Source organism: Enhydra lutris, unplaced genomic scaffold, assembly GCF_002288905.1.
Source record: "Enhydra lutris kenyoni isolate GAN:26980312 unplaced genomic scaffold, ASM228890v2 scaffoldscaffold8, whole genome shotgun sequence".
Taxonomy (NCBI): Eukaryota; Metazoa; Chordata; class Mammalia; order Carnivora; family Mustelidae; genus Enhydra; species Enhydra lutris.
Genome location: NW_019154092.1, coordinates 45108122 through 45129551, shown reverse-complemented (window position 1 = coordinate 45129551; position 21430 = coordinate 45108122). Strand labels below are relative to the sequence as shown.

The following is a 21430-nucleotide window of genomic DNA, read 5'->3' as shown; positions in this document are numbered from 1 at the left end:
AACGGTAAAGAATATGGATTCCAGAATGAAAGACCTGGGTTCAAATCCAGTACCTTGCTCAGGCTAGGTGGCTGGGGTCAAGCCACTTAATATCTTTGAGTTTAGTTTTTCTTATCTTAAAAATGGGGTTTATGCTAAGACTTACCCCCATGAGTTTGTTGTGGAGATTCATAATAAATAGCTTCTGGCACAAAGGAAGTGCTCAATAAATATTAAGTAATTTATTCTATTTTAATTTTTTACAATGTACCAGGCATTGGAAGAATTGACTGAGTAAACAGTGAAAACTTCCATAGAACTGACAGTCTTGGGTTGCAGGACACAAGGAGTCAGAATAGGGATTCAGATGAGGTGAGAGAGATTGCTGGGGTGAAACCATATTGGTTCTTAAAGGCCTTGGGAAGATTTTGATCTTTTATTCTAAGAACAAGAATGGAATTGATGAGTTAAGCATTTTGTACACTGTCAGTTCCATGAAGAGTGAATTAAAGGGGATGAATGTGGGTATTGGGAGCCTAGTTGGGAGAGTATTCTATAGTATAAAAGACAATGGTTAACAGCTCAAGTTAGAAAAATGGTAATGGGGAGGGATTCAAGAGCAGTATGGAAGGTAAAATCAGCAGCATTGGATGTATTGGAGATGGGGCAGTAAGGAGGATGGGGGCACTAGGAGTGACTCCTGTACTTCTAATTTGCATAGCTGGATGTTTCTGGCCTTGTTCACTAAGATCATTAATACTAGACTAGAATTAGATCCGTCAAGTGTGTGAGTGTGTTGGCAGATGGATATTACGTGCTTGTACCCACTGTGGGGTCTGAGGTAATTCACTCTATATAGACATGTCCAGTGGCTTATTTATCCCCAGATAGACAGTCATAATCTAATATTTTTCTTCACTTTCATTTCTCTTTTAATTTCTTGAGGTCCTAGCTAGATAATTTCATACCCAACTTTGATGAATGGCCTCATCACATACTTTTTCTCTTCTTTACTTATTTCCCCTGAATTTTTTCCTTCCTTTTTCCACATACATAGTCAGCCACTTTTCAGGAACATCAGTTAGTCTGAAGATTTTGGGATCATCTGTTTGTTCTGCTCCCACCTTACTTAGCTCCTCTAAACCCACACTTTGATTTTTCTTAAGGCACTCAAAATAATTACCCCAATTAATAGATCAGGCTGTGCTAAGGCACTTTTCTCTGAGTAATGTATATTCATGTTAAGAAATTTTGTTCCCCTTCTCTCCTGACTCTTGCAAAAAGAGCCCAAGATAAAATATCTTTCCTAACAGCAGCAACAATAAAAATTCCAGTAACAATGAACCTGGGTAGGTACACATCTGACCTTGACAATACTGAAATTAATATTCACTTTGCGATTCCACTGACATTTATCACTGAGAAGCACCTTTAATGCCCTTACACGTGCATGCATGCAAGGGGAAGATTGATAATCACACAGGGCAGAAAACCTAGTTGTCCTCTATCTCCAGGAAGCATCTAAAAGGCTCCCGGTCTGCTGACTGAACCACCCCGAGGATTAAGTTTATTTTATTTTCAGTATTCAAAAGATAAGAAGTTTATTAACCACATGGAAGATTTAGGCTTGCTCTGAGATAGCAGCAGGAAGACAAATAGACTTCAGCAGTAAATCATCTCACAGAAGTTGGACGACAAGTTTAAGTAAAACTGAACACAGGGACACGGTGCACTGCCCTGGAACATCAAATGTATCCTTTCTCTCCCCAAGCCCACTTCCTTTGCTTTGCTTTTCATTGGTCGCATACAGTGTCAGGCTAATAGGAAAACAATGCCTTTGACTCAAACATTCAAAGGCTATCGATTATGATGATGTCCATTAATGTGGAGTCAAATAAGGAAAATAGTGGTTAACTATGAATGCTATTTAGGCAAGACTTTAAGAAGTATTTCTTCGAGGATGGTTAAATTTAACCACTGTATTTCAGTAACTCCTAAACTCAACTGAATATCAGATTGGCCATTTTCTTGATGTCCTCCTACTTGGGGGGTACGACAGAAGAGTATATACATCTAAGTCATCACCATTCAGTATAAATATAATGTGATCCAGGAATGCTCACAGTAATTTAAACTTTCTAGTCGCCCCATTCAAAAAGTAAAAATTAAATAATCATATATGTTTAACCCAATATGTCTAAAATATTATCATTTCAAACTATAATCAATATAAGATTTGCTAATGTGATATTTTATACTTTTTCCATGCTAAGTCTTTAACAAATAGTGTTTATTTTTACATTTACATCTCAGTTTGGGCAAGCCATACTTCAAGTGCTCAACAGCCACTTATGGCTAGTAGCTACCACATTGAACATGGCAAACGGAGGCAGTGTGACTAGGCTAATTCAAGAACTCAAGGATTGAAATGGGGAAAACTTCAAAGATAGTGGCAAAATTACACTAAATTATAAGAGGATATAGAACAAAACACATTCAAGGAGCGCCTGGGTGGCTCAGTGGGTTAAAGCCTCTGCCTTGGGCTCAGGTCATGATCCCCGGGTCCTGGGATCAAGCCCCGCATTGGGCTCTCTGCTTGGCGGGGACCCTGCTTCCTCCTCTCTCTCTGCCTGCCTCTCTGCCTACTTGTGATCTCTGTCTGTCAAATAAATAAATAAAATCTTTAAAAAAAAAATAAAACAACACATCTAAGGTGGTAAAATTAATCAAGCTGTTGGTATAATCTAAAATAAGTCAGTGATATGTTAAATCTATGATTACATTTTTATTTGCAGTTAAATATATTAAATGATGAAACATAACACCAGAAGTAGCAACAAGTTATTTCTGGGAGTCTTAAGTATTTTTTTGTGAAGCTTGCATGAAATACAAACCAACTAGCCCCATTGAAGGATGGAAGTAATAATTATTATTTTTTTATTTCCTTGCAAGGTTGTGGGACAAGATTTTGAATCAAAGCAGCAAACTGCAGGTTAATATCAAGTACGTGATTTATAACAGAAAGTAGAAATTATATACTTATTAGCATGTTCCTCAGCAGTAGTTAGTACAAATCATTCAGATAAGCCAGTAACGTTGGGATTTAAAAAAAAAAAATTATCCTATCATAGCTATGTTTTTTGAAGTAATAGGAATTTTAACTCATAAATATGTTAAAATGCAGTTAACTTTCCATTAATTATTTTTCTATTGCTTTGAAATAATCATTGCTAGTCTTAGTTTGTGCACGCACGCACGCACACACACATACACATGCACTCGCACATTAGCATTGTAGCAAGAATGTTATGCTGTTCAAATCCAAGTATGACAGTGTTAATTTTGACACATTTAACTTTATGATTTTTCTCATGGGAGTTGGGCTGGGCCAGAATTCTTGCTCACAGGGTATTTCACAGGTACAGGGGATTGCTATGGGTCGAATTTGTAAGATTTTAAGGTGATGACACACAATTACTACTGTAGGTTGTAGCTGTTAAAATCACAGTCAACATGTGGTCTTCACTATTCAGGAGGAAATGCTCGTGGGATTTTTATCAATGGAAGATCAAACCAGGGGAATCTGAGCATGCAGTTGGTAACCGTTCTCACTGGCAGCTTCTGCAAACTTCATTATTCAGATGATTCCTTTCACTTAGTTAGTTAGGGTCACCTGGGTGGTTTGCAGTCCTTAATATTCAGAAAACACTATGTCTTACAGCCTACAAGGCAGGATTAGAATTCTGGAGAAAGGAAGAAGGTAGGAGCATAATCACATATGATTTTAAGGAAATGAAGGATGTTTCTTAGTACTTCTCTGCTTGAGAGATAATGATTGAGATTATTTTTTAAATGAAAAAGTAGTTTCTTCATTAATTATATATATATATATATATAGCCTCAAGTCTCTGGATTCCAAAGTTTAAAATATATATATTTTATTTTTTTTAAGATTTTATTTATTTATTTGACAGACAAAGATCACAAGTAGGCAGAGAGGCAGGCAGAGAGAGAGGGGAGAATGCAGGCTCCCTGCTGAGCAGAGAGCCCGATGCCAAGATCCCAGGACCCTGGGATCAGGACCTGAACTGAAGGCAGAGGCTTTAACCCACTGAGCCACCCAGGCGCCCCTAAAATATATATATTTTAGAGTTTGCTCAGTCTTCACTCAGATTACTTGGAATTTCACTTACAATCTGTGTGATTTGTAGGACAGTGTATAGGTACTGGATGGGATACTATCCCCCCAAAATTCATGTGTACCGAGAAAGGCCTTTGCAGATACAATTAGTCAAATTAAATGAAGTCATACTGTGTTGGGGTGGGCTCTAAATCCAGTATCATGGGTGTTCTTATAAAAAGAGGCAAAGAGACATGAGACATGAGACATAATGGGAGGACTGCTGAAAACTGTTAGCAACTAGGAAGGATTTTTCTCTAAAACTTACAGAGGGAACATGGCTCTGCTAACACCTTTATTTCAGATTTCTAGTCTCCAGAACTGTCATAGAACAAATTTCTGTTGTTTTAAACAATCTAGTTTGTGGTACTTTGTCACTGGAGGCCTAAGAAAATAATACAGCCAATATGATCCCCATTTCATAAGAAGAAATTGAGAATCAGAAAAAGTAAGTGATGGGATGCCTGGGTAGCTCAGATGGTGAAACAGCTGACTCTGGTCTCAGCTTAGGTCTTGATCTCAGGGTCATGAGTTCAAGCCCCATTCTCGGCTCCATGCTGAGCATGAAGTCTACTTAAAATAAATAAATAAACAAAGTAAGTGATTTTCTCAAACATACGCAGCAGGATATAGAGAACATGCCAATCTTGAACCTGTGTCTTTTGCTTAATGGTTTAGCATTGTATCCATTTTCAGAAAATAAAAACATAAACTAAAGGGAACACACAATTTTTGCCAGCAGAGTTGTTTAACATAAAAACCCAGGATCAGGAATCTAGACACAGGCCTGCTGATGTCACCAGTGCTCTGACCAACCCTGGGATTGGCCTCAAGTCTCTGGATTCCAAAGTTTACCTTTGCAAAATTCCACCATTGGGATCAACAAGGTCAACCTTACTGTATGGTTTCAACATTATGTTTCAGATCATTCAGATAAATGTTTTAGACTCTGGGTGCTCTGAGGTAATGAGGGATATAAGACCCTGCCAAACCAAGAAAAGGATAAAGAAAAGGGATGTTGAAAGATAAAAGGCAAACTCCTCAGCTCTGTGGTCTCCACTCGGGCCTCAACCCAGCATCTGCTGGTAAAATTCCAATGCAGTCCCAGAGCGATAAGGTGTTTCAACCTCAGGATCTTCTGTGAACAGACATCCCATTAGAATCCAATCTCCTGTTTCGTGAACACAGGCAGGGTACATGTCAGAAAACAAGCTGGTTCTGGGATAACATTTATTGTGGCACTAACTTGCCCCTTTTGGATCAGTTCCTCAGAAAATCTTGGCAGCTAGCAGACTGGGCTGCAGATCAGAGGCTCCTTTTAGGCACTTCTTGCTGGTAGCGGTCACATCAAATCCTACTTCACTGGTCTGTAGGGAGGCTGTCTAAGAAGGAAGCTTCTCTGTGATGGACAAATTTGTGAATGTCTGCTGTGCATGGCAGTGCGCACATCCCTGCAGTGCTTTCATTAGGGACATTTGGGCACAGATGTTTTACAGTTTATAGCATAGGGGATTCTTCCATGTTTTTCCAACAATTGTTCAGCTTTACCACTATTAGAAGCTAAATACCACATTGCATTTGGCTATTGGCCTAGCAGTATGTGGCATTTTCTCTTATTTTTATATTCTAAATACTAGGCACCTTCCTCAAATGCAGTCTAATTAGAAAATAAAACCTGTACACATTTAATATTCAATCCTAATATGTCAAAAAATAATTCTTGATTTGTCCTATATGCCCTCCAAGCTAGCTCCTTCCTCAGCTTCTGATCCCAACAAATGGCCCTTTGATTTACTGAGCTTCTGAGGGCAAGAACCTAAGAGGAAAATTGACTCCTGTCTTTTCTCCCATCCTACACCCGATAGCAACACTTGTCCCTACTTTCCAAAGGTGTCCTGAATCTAAAACCAAAACTTGAGCCACCAGCATCTCTTGACTGAACTACTACATTAGCCTCCTCTCTGCTCTCATTCCCACTTAAAAAGGAATATTAGATTATGCTACTCTCACCTGCACAGATGCCTCTGCAGAGGATTAAATCAGCCCTCCTTACTGAGGCTTTCAAGGCTTTTCCTGGCTGAGCCCTGCCATCTGTCAAACCATCTTCCATTTTCTCTTTCCCTTGCCCTCCTGCAGCATGTTTGGTGGTCTTCTCGTGCTTCCTCTCCAGGGCCATAGTACTTGCTATTGTCTCTATCTGAAATATCTCCACCCAAAATCTTTGCTGGCTCCCCTCCAAATCATTCAGATGTCCCCTTAAAATGCTGTTTCACTAGAAAGGTTTTCCTGACTTTCCTTTCTAGAATCATCTCCATCCTGCTCATTCTCTACCCGCATAAGCTTTTTTATTCTTTTGCATATTTGATTTTTGTTTGTGTATTGTATCTCCCGATCACTAATATAAATAATCACTAATATAACTAATATAAATACCTCACCAAGGTAAGTATTTTGTCTTTCTTTTTTACTGCTGAATTCCCAGTACTAGGAAATACAGGGTAGCTCATGGGGGCACACTATGAATATCTGTTGAATGAACGAATGAATGAATGAAGGAGTGAATGGCATGATAGGATTCCAACAAATTTGGAGTGAAAAATGAGGTTATGCAGGCTGAGACTGATCCATATGGTAACTTAGGTCAACAGGCTCTGTGCTCTTAGAAATCTTGTCTAAAAAAAAAAAAAAGAAGAAGAAGAAGAAGAGACTTATGAAATAGCCTAAGAAAAAAGGAGATCATTTCAAACACACATGTAAAACACAGAGATAGAAATGAACAGACTATGTTCAGTGTTAAGGAACATGATTGCATGAGGAATAGTTAGAATCCAGCAATGGAGGAATACATGATTATAAGAGCTACCATTAATGAGGACTGGCAAAGTACCAGAGATCAGGCTAAATATTTTATACTGATCATCTCACTCAGTCTTCTGAATAACCTTTTGATGATGTATTGTGATCCATTCTACAGATTTTCTTTTAAGCTTTAAAACATTGCTGCAAGATGTCTCTCTTTCACCTCTGAGGAAATGGTAGTTTAATAGACCCTGTTAGCTCGTAAATGAAAAAGCCAGAATTCAAAACCAGTCTGACTTCTGAATTATTGTTCTTAACCACCTTTCACTCTCCTTCCATTTGGAAGACCTGGAACACCAATTATAGATTTAAATAAGGTGGTAACTAATAAGTTACTTGCATTAACCTTGGGCTCAGAGTTCCACTGGTTTGATAAAAACTCCATGATTATTTCCTCCTAAACATGGAGGGGCAACATTTTGACTCTGATTTTAACAGCTACAATCTAACACAGTAATTGTGTATCATCACCTTAAAATCTTTCAATTTTGACCCATGACAATCCCCTGTACCTATCAAATATCCTGTAACCAGAAATTCTGGCTCAACTCAACTCTTATATTAGATATGATTTGGGGCATCCCAAGGTAGGAAAATTGGGCAGAGACAGAAAAGAGTTTTTATAGAATAGTGACCAGTTATGGGTTTCTTTTCCTTAGGTATCTTCCTACAAAGTAGAAATAATATCTTTATTAAAACAATACAGTAATGCAGGAACATTGGAGTTAGAGAACAATAGTCACATTATGCCCTTTTGTGTAGCACATAAGATTTATTGTATACTACAGCAAGTAGAATATAAGCCACAGCAAAAAGAATCCGTAATAGTGAGGTGATTTAATTTGGGTTGAGTATCATATCAGGTTTGTCAATAATAAGTTTCTTGACGTGATCCTTTCTAAAATACATTAATATTGCACACTAAAACACAACATATATATGTGTGTATATAACATATATGTGTATTAAATAGCATTATCTCTTATAGATTGTAACATATAATGTCATGGGTTTTGTGTTATAATAATATAACATATATAGGCATTAAATTCGATAGTACTTGTACACTAATACCTTGTAATTGTAACTTCAGATTTAAAAAAAGAAGAAATAATTTGATCCCACAGTATGATTTAGAACAATGTATCTTACAGATACATTTTCATCAAAAATTTCATCCCTAATTTTTTGGGTATTAGTCTACCCATCTACCCATCTTATTTTACTTTCTATCCTCAATGCCTTACAGAGGCCTGGGCACATAGTAGGTGCTCAAAAAAATGCTTTTATAGACAGAATAGATTTAAAGAGCCTCTCAAGGTACAAATACAGATGTGTAAAAACAGCATACTCTCCTTCTGTCCTTGTTTTTCACTAGCCACATTCACCAGCTCTTCATAGAATCAGGTATAATTGAAGGAATTCCATAAAAACACTCAGCTCAGCTGTTTCATCCTTGGAGTAGAGTTTTATTTGGCTGCCCCAGCATGATGACAATATCCCTAAAGATGCTCAAACTCCAGTTTGCTCTAATACAGTTTAGCAAGCAACCTACTTTCATTTTTACTAGGGTGTACAACCAGACTAGGCAATTAAACCCAAAATCAATCTATCTTAGGGGAACCCTATTTATTCCAAACTGGATACCTACTCTTCTCAAAAACGTCTCATTATTATTATATTTAATTATTATATTTCCATGTCCTCTTTCTTCATACTCTCTAATATCTCTCTATATTATAGTATTATTATCTATCTATATATATAACATAGATAATATCTATAAAAATTATATAGACAGGTAATATCTACATAACACAGATATTATAATTTATATAATTTCTACCAAGCAGATAGCTTCTCTAGATGTTTGGTTGTACCAGTGGAAGAGTCTTGAATTATGCTTTGTGCTCAGAGTGAGAGAAAATAGTGAGCCAACAGACTCTTTTGGGTGAATGGAACTTAAGCTGCCCCACTCAAGCAATAGGTAATCTTTGTCCTTCATCTTTAAATGTGTTTTAAAAGATGCTTACATGTCTTTAACCTGAGAAAATATTCAGAGAACTTTAAATAACTAACCAGAGAATATGTTCGGTTCTAGATTCTGAGGGCTTTTAAAAATAAATCTTTTATATTTAATTTCTCAACATTCAAAGAGGATTAATCGTTAATGTTTTTAATGCTCTGTTTAAAGTATTTGCCACTAGACTACTAGTCCTTAAAAGCTATAATAATGTCTGACTTGCTTTTGTAGCCTCGTGTACTAGATTAGTGTCTAGGTTAATGGTGTTCAATAGAACTGTTTGCAATAATAGAAATGTTCTCTGTGCCATCCCACATGGTAGCGAATAGCATATACAGACCATTGAAGTGTGGCTAATATGGCCTAGGAATTAAAATTTTAGTTTTCAACTTTATTTAAATTTTAAGTGTTTAACAGTTGAAATACAGCTAATGTGCCAGGATTTTGAATTTTGTTTTACTTCAGTGCACCTAACCTTAAATAAACACATGTGACTAATAGTTACTGTACTGGACAGTGAAGGTATAGAACTTAGCACAAAAGAATCACTTTTGATTGAATGAACACATGCATGAATGAACTACAGAGTGACTTGCATTTGCCTTGAATTCTTCTAGTGTGATTAAACAACCCATCCTCCCAAGCTTCCCTCTAATTCTTCCACTACTATATTTCATTATAAAAGACATAATACCTCACCTAATTGACCATTAAATCCAAATGGATTACTTAAGTCTTCTGTTGCTGAGGATGCCAAACCATGAGCCTTTAAATGTATTTTGTATTTGTACACCTAAATGCCTGTTTTGCAATGAGAGACCTTTCAAACTGCATTAGCATCTGTGTGCTACCAAGAAACGATGGGATGTCAGCACTTACCATTATTTCTTTCTATGAGTAACCTACGATTATGCACATGACCCTGCAACTGGATCATTTTCCATTGGGTCATGGTCAACTTTCCTTTCACAGTCATCCCAAATAGTCACTCAAATCACCACACAGTGCACTTTGTAATCAAAAACCAGCTCACATGATAAAAATAAATGAGCTAGACAGAACTATGATTTACTTAATTTAGAGAAACAGTATGAAATAAATATAATTGATATTTACTATCTCGGCCATACATTATATATGGATCAGATTCTCCCAGCAAATTTGAAGCCACCAGCTATTCATAAAATGGCAATGTTGTGATACATTTTATGCGATAATAAGAGTATTTTCTGATCTTAGGACCTCAACATTTAGTTAGGGATGAAAAGATGTATATTAGGTAAAATTGGAGGACAAACCAGTCTATCACAGCCTGGTAAATTACAGGCAGAGGATAATTAGGGGAAAAGTAGTAAAATATATAAATGTCTGATTGTATAGTAATCAAGCCAGTTCCAAACTATCAAAAGGTATTATATTAGCCTTATTACCTACTGAGTGTCCCACTTCATTTGCAAGTGCAAGGAAATAGGGATTATGGTTCCATTTGATCCTGTTAGGGGCAGGGAGTTTCTCTCTGTCCACTGCCTACTAGATGCCAGGCAAGACTCAGAAGTCTCCTATATGTTACCACATTTCTTCTTCACAGCCTGGAAAGAGGAGGAATAAATCATATCTCCAGGTTATAGTCAGAGAAACTAGGGTCTCAAAGATTATGAAACTTGACCTAGGATGCAGGTAGTAATGTTTGGGCAGACAATGCTCAGAGACCTATCAGTTGCCTTCATAACACCATACAAATAGAGCCCTATAAGAATGAATGAATGAAGAAATGATTGAATGAATGAATGAATGAGAATATATATATATATATATATATATATATATATATATAGTCTTTTTCTGATTGATTTATTTCACTTAGCATAATCCCCTCCAGTCCATTCCCTTTAGAGAATTTTTGATGAGTTTTTTAGTTGTCAGTCTACATATAACATGGCATATACCATTTTTTTAGAAATATGTATTTTGATGTAATTTGTTTTTATTCAACTTGGTTGATTACAAATACTCTGTGTGTGTGTGTGTGTGTGTGTGTGTGTGTGTCTCCAAGGAAGGAGGGAAAAATACACCTATTCCTCTAGATGCTATATTCCAAAGTGACTCAAATTGGGGGGGTAGCTTTTACTCATCTTTTCAGTGTAAATATAACAGACTATTCCTCTAGATGCTATATTCCAAAGTGACTCAAATTGGGGGGGGGTAGCTTTCACTCATCTTTTCAGTGTAAATATAACAGACTAAGAATATTACTTATAACTCAAATATAAAAGGGCTTTGTGGATAATTGGGTTGTGGTCTAGCAAATAGGCTTCCCATTCTAACAGAAACCTCCAGCCTGTACGTGGTCCATTTTAACACCCTTCATGATTAAACTGACTTAACAGCATCTTAAAAGACCCAAATAATAATTCAAAAACTCTCCACATGTGGTATGAAAAGATTAGACAAGTCTTAAGCAGGCAGGGGCTTAAATCGGACTGATAATACAGGGGAGAAATTATACGCCATAAAGTCAGGGGAAAGAAGCAAGGGCTGAGCAAAAGGAAGATATAATCAGGGGACATAAACCTTCCTATAAATCAAGCTTTTCTATTCTGTGTGATTATTTCATAAACTGGATCTTGGGCTGTTGATCTCTTTAAATGATTACTACAAAATGTATGCACTTTTAGAAACAGTTGCTGGCTGATTTATATTTCACACATATTTTCCATTAGTGTTTATTCCTTGAGAATATGGTTTTCATAATAGAGTTGATATTTTCAAATATTATGGAAAACTTGAAATTCAATTTGTATAAAAGCTATGTAATTTTAGTGTACAATTACTCCATCATATTTGGAAAAACACTGATAAAAGGAGCAACCGAACACACGTCCAGATGAGACACATTTTCAAAAGATAAGATCATTTTGTCAGGGAAAGAAATAAAGATAGAAATGTCCCCTCCCCCAAACCTTGCCCTCTAAATTCTGAAATTCCACCCAAATAATAAAATCAGCCTTTGAACTTCCTCTCAAAACAAAGAAGGGGGGAGGGGAAAGGGATAGGGAGGGAAGAGGAGAGAAGGGAGAAAGTGAAGGGAAGGAGAAGAGAGGAGGGGAGAGGAGAGAAATGAAGCACTGGATCTCTAGGATGTTCCATCTTCCTCAGCAATTGGTATACTACTGAACAGACTTGAAGAAGATGAAGTGTTCCTTATCCTAGACATATTTTTAAATTGCCAAAATGGCATTTTGTGTTAACAAGAGAAGATAAAGTACACATGCAGTACCTATTAGTCATGATAACATAATTTATTTATCCTAATGTCTGTAGTAAAGACAGCAGGTGAGCTACACAGTATTCTTAATCTAAATGAATTGAAGGAGTTGGCTAACTGTTTTGCACATCTAAAGGATATTCTGAATGTACTGTTTATCTAGGCTGATTTGTTTCTATGTACCTATCCACTGAGTAGGAAGTGAATTTTCCAAGGTAATTCTCAACAAAACAGATTTAGGTCACCATCCAAGTAAACAATGTCTGGCAAAGGAAAGAATTCTTACTCCATATGGTGGTAAGACCAGAAGTGATTTAATAAAACAGTGCTGTTACTAAAGGCCAAAGTACGGTTAGAATCCTAAGGCCGTTATCACTGCTGTTAATGAAAAAAATTCAAAGCTCTTTCATGTTACTAAAGCAGAAAGATTCTACGTTTCATTTTCTGGGGAAAATATAACTTCTATGAGACAGTAGTACTAACAAGCTATGTGCTTTATTCACTCAATCGTTTAGTTTCATCATCATTTATGCTAACTTCTAAGCAAATAAATGCTTACAGAGACAAGCACCCAGTGAGGTCCTCTGCACAAACTCTCAGACTACCTTCTGAATGGAAGACATACAAAGGTCTGAGGCAGCTGTCTTTGAAATACACATATTTGAGGAGACAGACACAATGTGATTTGGGCATACAAAAATAACTAGACATTATGCCTCAGCTATCACAGGTAATGGGACCACATGTAAAGCCATGATTGAGATGGTAATATTTCACTTAACAACTTGTTACAAGTTCCATTACTCTACTTGCTTTATTATTGTTACACATTTAGAATATCTGCTTCCTCAAGAAGCTTCTGAGATCCCTAAGTGCTGTTCTTTCATTACCCACATACGCTTTTCTAAGGTGCCTTAGATGTCAGGGAACAGTACTGGGAACATAGCAGATGTTTATTAAACAAACTTATAAACTGAATTATGGCATGGCATTTTTTAAACAAGTTAAGGCCACATGTGTGATGCCAATAATTACTGTCTGATTTTCTTTTTATTAATGATACTAAATATGGCAGAGAATGTTATATGATAAGTAATAGTTTCATGAAATGAGGCATTATTATTAGCTGGTATCCTTTCTTTCCTGTGGCTTGGAAAAGTTGGCATAAAAGAAAGTGATTTTAAAAAAGAAAAATCCTCTGGGAATTGATTATTTAAACTGGAGACAGAAACAATGGAATTGATAGAAGAAAAAATGCTGCTCGGTCTTAGAAAACAAGGCTGACTACTTAGGGTTTTTACAGAATGTAATGTAATCATGTCTAGTCAGCCTTCAAATGTACACTAAAACAATTCTATGGGAAACGTTAAGATTGGAAGTGAAGAATTCAGATAATTCATAGAAATTGGATATTTTGAAAATGAACATACTTTTAAAGTTTAAGTTCTACCACTAGAAAACTGAATGAAGTTTTCCATTAGAGAACTTTTTTCTTTTTTGTATTTAAGTTCAGTTAGCCAACATATTGTACATCACTAGTTTTGATGTAATGTTCAATAATTCATCAGTTATGCTTAACATGCAAGGCTCATCTCATCTCATGCCCTCCTTAATGTCCATCACCCGGTTACCCCATCCCCCCACTCACCTCCCTTTCCACAACCCTCAGTTTGTTTCCGAGTCCAGAGTCTCTCATGGGTTGTTTCCCTCACTGATTTCTTCCCATTCAATCCTCCCTCCCTTACCCTATTGGCCTCTGCATTATTACTTATATTCCACATATGAGTGAAACCAGATGAAAATTGTCTTTCTCTAATTGACTTATTTCACTTAGCATAATCCCCTCCAGTCCATCCCCTTTAGAGAATTTTTGATGTTTTTTAATTATCAGTCTACATACAACATGGCATATACCATTTTTTTAGAAATACATATTTTGATTTAGTTTGTTTTTATTCAACTTTGTTGATTACAAATACCAAATATTCATAAAAAGTTATTGATTCTCTCTATATATGCTCTATTAAGAGTAAGTCAATGAAGAAACTGCCGAGTAAAACATAGATATTATGAAGTGGAAATTGGCATTATTTAGTGATTTAAATGCAAACATTTAAAAACATTCTCAAGAACAGAAACTTGGAAGTAGAACCAGCCTCATTCATGAGCATAACAACCAGTGATATTGTACAAAGTCCTGCAAGGAATGATGTTTAATACCCTGTTGTAGCTTCTGGATCCTGCACAGGAGCCTGTATTTCCTACTATTATCCGAAACTTGTACATTACTATGCCTTTAAAAATGCTATCTGAGGTTTTATTTCTGTGAGGCAAGTATTTCTAAGATTTGTACAGCTTAAGTATCTCCCCCACCCCTAATAAATATTTTATTATAATTCTTTATCATTTTTTCTTTGCAGCCTTGGCTAAGTGGGGGAAAAAATGTAGATTTTGCCAAATATAGAACATGATACCAGTACCCAGACTACCTATCAGTGGGTAACTGCTCTCTCTACTTCAACATGATGATTTAAAACATCCAAGAAGTAGGGGCACCAGGTGGCTCCATTGGTTAAGTGTCTCGCTTCAGCTCAGGTCATGATCTCAGGGTCCTGGGATCAAGCCGGGCATATGCTCAGGGGCGAGTCTGCTTCTCTTTCTCCCTCTGCTCCCTCCCCTACCCATGCACAAATACACTCACTCTCTCTCAAATAAATAAATAAGATCTTTTAAAAATTAAAATACTCAAGAACTGACATAATGCAAAGATTACTTCCTCATTTACCAATTAAAATATTTCTAATTTCTATTTCACCTTCTTCCAAAAGCATATGAGATGATTCTGAAATGAAACATAGTTTTAAATAAAATAAGCAGGAATCTGAACAGAGTAGTATCATTAATAAAAAGAAAAAGGAGTAGATACAGCTAGGTCTTCAAATAATGTAGTTTGTTATAGGTAGTCACTTCATTTATACTTTATATTATAATAAATTTTTAACAAAATAATGCTGACAAACTGCTCATCAGTAATCCATCTTTTCAAATAACATTAGAAGCTTGTAGGGAAAAAAAAACAAAATTTTATAAAATAGATATCCTTCAAATATATAGCCTTGGAGCTATTCTTTTATAAAAGTAGAAATCGCTGAATTATCACATGGTCAAGGAATATTGAATTGCTTTACTTTGGGATGATATAGCTTAAAAGAGTGATTTAAGTTGGAAGATAGTGAGATTGGCCAATAGAGATTATCTCTTTTCCTTTCTTGAGTTGAGTTTGGCAGTTGGAATCTCCTTAAGGGCATCCAGAGCACGTTTAAATTCTTTAACAGGTCCCTGTATTTGGAAGTCCCATGTGGTTGTTCTCTCACCTTTGGTGTTCTTCATAAACAAACTTGAGAAACCTAAAAAGTCAGCCGAAGGCGGCTGAATCCTGATGCTGATGATAAAGGCCTACCCAGCAGAGTCAGTCAGTCACTTAGGAAGTGAACTTGGAAACTGTATGGATGGATTAGGCCTTCCTAGTTGTTAAGTTGCCATGACGGCCTAAGTGGGGAGGTCATTTTGTTAAAACGTTATCTTACCTTTAAAAATCCTCAAGTTAAATATGCTCCTTCCAGAATTATTCCTTCCATTTTAACCTTAATTTCTAGGAGAGGATTCAAGGAGATTGCCAGCAAAAAGAAATACTTTCTAAATGTGTCTTTCTATGTTTATACTCACACTCAGGCTGTGTAGCCACTTTGATGGGTTGAGAACTCTCTCCTGGTCCCCACTCATTGTAGGCCACAACTCGGAAGGTGTACATGGCTTCTGGCTTCAGGTTTCCCACAGTAAGCTGAAGGGACCCAGGTTGGGATGTATTCAATGCTCGTTCCCTGGGAAGTAAAAGTTTCAGGGAAAGATTATTCTAACATCAATGTTTTTAGCCAAACCTTTATTTAATGTGCCAAAGCAGTGAAGTGGACCAAGGTTTGCTGACCATTTCATGCTGACTTTGCTGTAAATCAAGACCTCTGAGGTTTATTGTGAAAAACAAACTGGAAGGACCCACACATAAATACTGCAGGGTTTTGGGGGAGCTCAAGTTTATGCCATCGCCATGAAACTTGCAAATGAAAATCTTTTCCCTCAACACTTTACAATTCAGAATGCAAAACTCATGACAAAGAGCTATTAAAATAAGAAGAAACATCTGGAATGTAGACAGGAAGATGCATTTCGTAAACATCCGGCTAATGCTAGAAATCAAGGTCTCAATTATTCCACAAATCGGTCTTTGTCAGTATTGCCAACAAATGCATTTATGCATTTTCTCTCATTGTAGGAAAGGAAAAGACAGATGCTAAGTGCTGATGTGCACGGAGCTTGAGCTCCTGTGGTTAAGTTAAGTGCAATTAGTGAAGGAGGGTAGATTCCTTTCTACGTGAGGAGAAACTGCAACACATGTCAACTTGCCTTGTTCTTCAAGCCACATCTACATGTGTCCAGTCATTTCCCAACCAAAACCTTCCTCAGTTGTTCCACACAAATAAATTAATGGTGCAACCGGTAGTGCATATTAGGAGAGGGCAAGCTCTCCCGATATAGAAGCTAACATAGAAGAAACAATAGCTACTAAAGTGTTCTTCAAAGATACACATGATTATAGACACGTGTATCCTCCTTGGTTTCACAGAATTGACTTGGCAGGTAAAGAAGGAACTCCTGAGCTACTCAACTGTTTGTTAAGGTTTCTATTTCTAGATGGTATCTCCTGCATCTTAGTGGGATTGGATGCACATTTTAACTTTGCAATTTGTTTTTATTTTGTCTGGGGAGATACTTAAAATGAAACCTAGTTTTGTCTCAGGGCAAAACAGGTTTCCAAAGAGAAAAATAAAAAAAAACTTTTAAGGGCATTAATGGTGAATCTTGGGCATGTATGCAATGTGAATTTGACAGATATGACGGAGACTATTTGATTCATCCTCAAACCCATTTTTTCTTCTTAACATGCTTGATGGGATTTCCCAGCCCCTGTGAGGTCTAGATGAAGCCATGGGACTCGGTCTACCCAGTGATTTGAGTGAACCCCTCATGTTCTGATTCCAGGCCTGGCCTAGTAACGTGTTTACTTCTGTGTTCTCCTCCTTCACCTAGGAGCTTGAGGTAGGCAAGCATGGCTACGTTGGGAGTCATTTTTTTTTTTTAAGATTTTATTTATTTATTTGACAGACAGAGATCATAAGTAGACAGAGAGGCAGGCAGGCTCCCTGCTGAGCAGAGAGCCCGATGCGGGCCTCCATCCCAGGACTCTGGGACCATGACCTGAGCAGAGGGCAAAGGTTTTAACCCACTGAGCCACCCAGGTGCCCAGGAGTCATATATTCATGATAGAGGAGTCAAGAAGAAACCATAAGAGACTCTTAATCTCACAAAGCAAATTGAGGGTTGCTGGGCGGTGTTGGGGGAGGGATAGGGTGGCTGGGTTATGGACATTGGAGAGGGTATGTGCTATGGTGAGTGCTGTGAATTGTATAAGACTGATGATTCACAGACCTGTACCCCTGAGGCAGATAATACATTATATGTTAATAAAACTATTTAACTGAAAAAAAAAAAAGAAGAATCAAACAGGTTTGAGTCATTATAAATATTAGGCTTTGTTTGTTATGCAGTTAGTGCTGTTTTATCCAGTACTAATAATAATTAAAATATATACCCTGAGTGGTTACCAGAGTCTAGGGGGAGAGAGGAAGAAGTTATTTAGTGGGTACAGATTTTTAATTGGAGAAGATGAAAAAGTTCTGGAGACAGAGAATGGTGATAGGTCTTTGAATGCACTTGATACCACAGAACTCTGTACTTAAAAATGGTTAAAACTGTAAATATTGCGTGTTACATATATTTACAATAAAAACCAACCAAACAAACAAATACCCTATTTGAATCTTAATACAGCCTAAGGTTTAGATAGTCCTTAGGAGTGCTCTTTTTAAGTTGCTACAAGGCTGAACTGTGACTTATGGTGGGGGCTGAGGATAGGGCAGAGTCTGGGTGGGATTTAACAGTAACTGAAAGTAGGTAGGGGTAAGACATCAGATAATGCTCCCACATACCACATACCACACTGCTCTATTCTATCCACCTAAGATTATTCAGGCCAACAAGTTGCTTTGGGAAAACAAAACAAAACAAAAGAAAAAAAAACAATGAAAGCTCATAATCCAGATTGTACGCCTTGTGGATATATGGATTTTTGCACCTTACTTATTTTTCTTTAGCAGAAGAACTTTTAGATACATTGCATCATGCAGACTTTTATATAGATAGGGTGATTTTATCATCATTTTATAGATGCAAAAGTATTTGGAAAACAGCATTTTTTTTCCCCAAAGGACTCATAGTTAGTGGATAGCAGAGTTAAATACAGAATCTGGGGCTTCAGCTTCTAAACCCAGTATTGATATCACTCAACCATTGTAGGGAAAGAATTGTGGGGCTATTTGGGTCATGGGCACTTTGGGTAGAAGACCTGAGTTTCCAAAGGAGTAGAAGGGATGCTAGGCCTTCAGAAACCACTGTGAGATGAATCTGTCCCCCACTCTGATATCTTTTCTAGTCATCCATGACAACATAGTTGTTATTAAAGGTCAGATACCAAACTTCTTGGGTATCTATGAGGAAAGACAGCTTTCATAGTTGACTTTATTCATATACTACTAAAGAACTGAGGTAAATGAGCTGTGTTCTGGGACATGCTGACATAATCTCTTCAGCAAGTGTTCTTCAAAGGAAAAGAGAAAATAATCAAGAAAATTTGGGTAAGCCCAAGTAAGAATGTCCAAGATCATATAATGAAAATATCACTCACGTATAAAAGCAGATGCTGGGTTTTATTATGAGGGAGGGAGTTTTAGGTACCCATAATCTCTATCAGCCTCCAAAAAGTATTCCAAATTAATAATAGTCCAGAAAAAAGTATATTCATTATATGAACAATTGATGCTTCCTCCATATTACATTAAGTGTGAACAAAGCATTTTCTTAAAGATTTCTTATTTATTTATTAGAGAGAGAGAGAATGAGAGAGAGCAAACATGAAAAGGGGAAGGTCAGAGGGAGAAGTAGACCCCCGGTGAGCAGGGAGCTCGATGTGGGACCGGATCCCCGGACGCCAGGATCATGACCTGAGCTGAAGGCAGTCACTCAACCAACTGAGCCACCCAGGCACACTGAACAAACCATTTTTAGAAAATACTTCAACAGTAGCAATCTGGAAAAAAAAAATACAATTTAAGCAAATTCAGTGTATTTTTCCTAAATACCGTCAACACCACTCTACACCTCTGCTCTCATCACATGCTAGTACTGCCCTGGATTGACCACTAGTTTCTTCAGTGTAGGCGGTTAGTGGCTTAAAACAATGATTTAATATAAACATTTCAAATTTATGTGCCTCTTTTCAGAAATCTGCTCATTTTATCAAAGTGAGTTTGCATCAAAATGCTTTGGAAGCTGTGGGTGTATTCAGCATTCTTAAGTCTGAAATTGTTATTTTGACTTTCTTATTAATTTATCTGGGCCTGGTTCCTCAGGTGCTGATTGGGGCCATGAAAATGTTTAACTCACAGAGTTTTTCAAAAACTAAATGAGAGGGGCACCTGGGTGGCTCAGTGGGCTAAGCTTCTGCCTTCAGCTCAGGTCATGATCCCAGGGTCCTGCAATAGAGTCCTTGCATCGGACTCTCTGCTGGGTGGGGAGCCTGCTTCCTCCTCTCTCTCTGCCTGCCTCTCTGCCTACTTGTGATCTCTGTCTGTCAAGTAAATAAATAAAATATTAGAAGAAAAAAATAACCAAAATTAAATGAGATACTGTATGTAAACCACATAAGGCAGGAAGCAGGTTGCCTGGGAATCAACATGGAGTTTCATATACATGATAGTTATTGTTGTAATTTTTATTATTATAATTATATATGTATATATATGTATATATATATGAATTTGAGGAGAGAAATTAAGAGGTGTAATCATAAAATAAAAAAATATATCAATAGATTTCGTTGAGCTCTATGGGTCTGCTCCATTACTCTCCTCAAACAAAACAAAACAAAACACTTTTTAAAAATATTTTTTGTAAGATTAATTTTGTTTTCCAAAATAAGTTAAATTTTAAAAGTGGTCATAACTAGAAGTATTGAATAACTTCCAATAATGGAAATAGTAACCTCTTTAAAAGGCGGAGGCTTCACTGACAGCAAACTGAGAAGGAATTGGTGTTCTCTGTGTTCCACAGGATAGCTGAACAGCTCTGTGAAATGTGGTGTCCTTACTGCTAGTGCCTGGGCTTTGTTGCCAGGCTGCTCTGGTACTTCATCGGGTCCTACAAGGGGGTTGGGGTGGTCTTCAAACTGCTAGAGGCATAGTAATGCATTCTGGGATACTGGCATTTCCTGCCTGTTGTCCTTCACAGATTTGTACAGTTCAAGCCCCAGAGATTTGCAGGCTTTTGATCATTCCTTTCATGCTTTAAGAGTTCAAAAATAAAACATCACAAATCTTTTCCCAACAAGTAAGTCACACCTGAGTTTGGAAGAGCAATGTATTACTCTGTGTTTCTCTCGTCTCCCAATAAGCCAATGGCAGCCACCTGAAGTGGTTATACTCTCCAGAGCCCCCACTTGGACCAGCTGGTAATTAGGATTTTCTCTCTGTGCACTCTGGTCCATGCTCCTCTGTAAATGGTCAGATAAACACACTAGGGTCTGAAGAACAGAGACCAGTAGCTGTCAGGTGTTTGCCCAATGACTGTGTGGGGTGTTCTGCCTGTTACTGTACCAACTACCCTTGGAAAAGCAGCAGGGGCCCAGACCAGCTGTCTCTTGATGAAGTTCTCTCCTCTGACTCTGAAGACATAATTGTCTTCAAATTCACAGAGCTCAGAGCCATGGTCTGTGGCATCAGATATATTGTCAGACAAGGCTTCATGACTTCACTTTCTTTCCCCTGACTCTGAGTGGGTAGTGTGGGGCTTGGGCAGGTTCAAAATTAGTTGACTGAACTAAAGGGAACAAGTCACCTGTGCTTTCTAGAATCCATTCACTATAACTCCATCAACTGAAAATCCACAAAGAATA

The 21430-nt window shown here is 37.3% G+C and overlaps 1 protein-coding gene across 1 annotated transcript in view; it reads right to left on the bottom strand.

Moving 5' to 3' along the window:
* The window catches only part of LOC111142604 (DCC netrin 1 receptor), a 739964-nt gene that overhangs the window by 303706 nt on the left and 414828 nt on the right, over positions 1-21430 (bottom strand). Inside the window, exon 8 of the mRNA XM_022495904.1 lies at positions 16033-16187. Coding sequence (XP_022351612.1) covers positions 16033-16187 — 155 coding nt within the window. The remainder of the gene's footprint in view (positions 1-16032; positions 16188-21430) is intronic.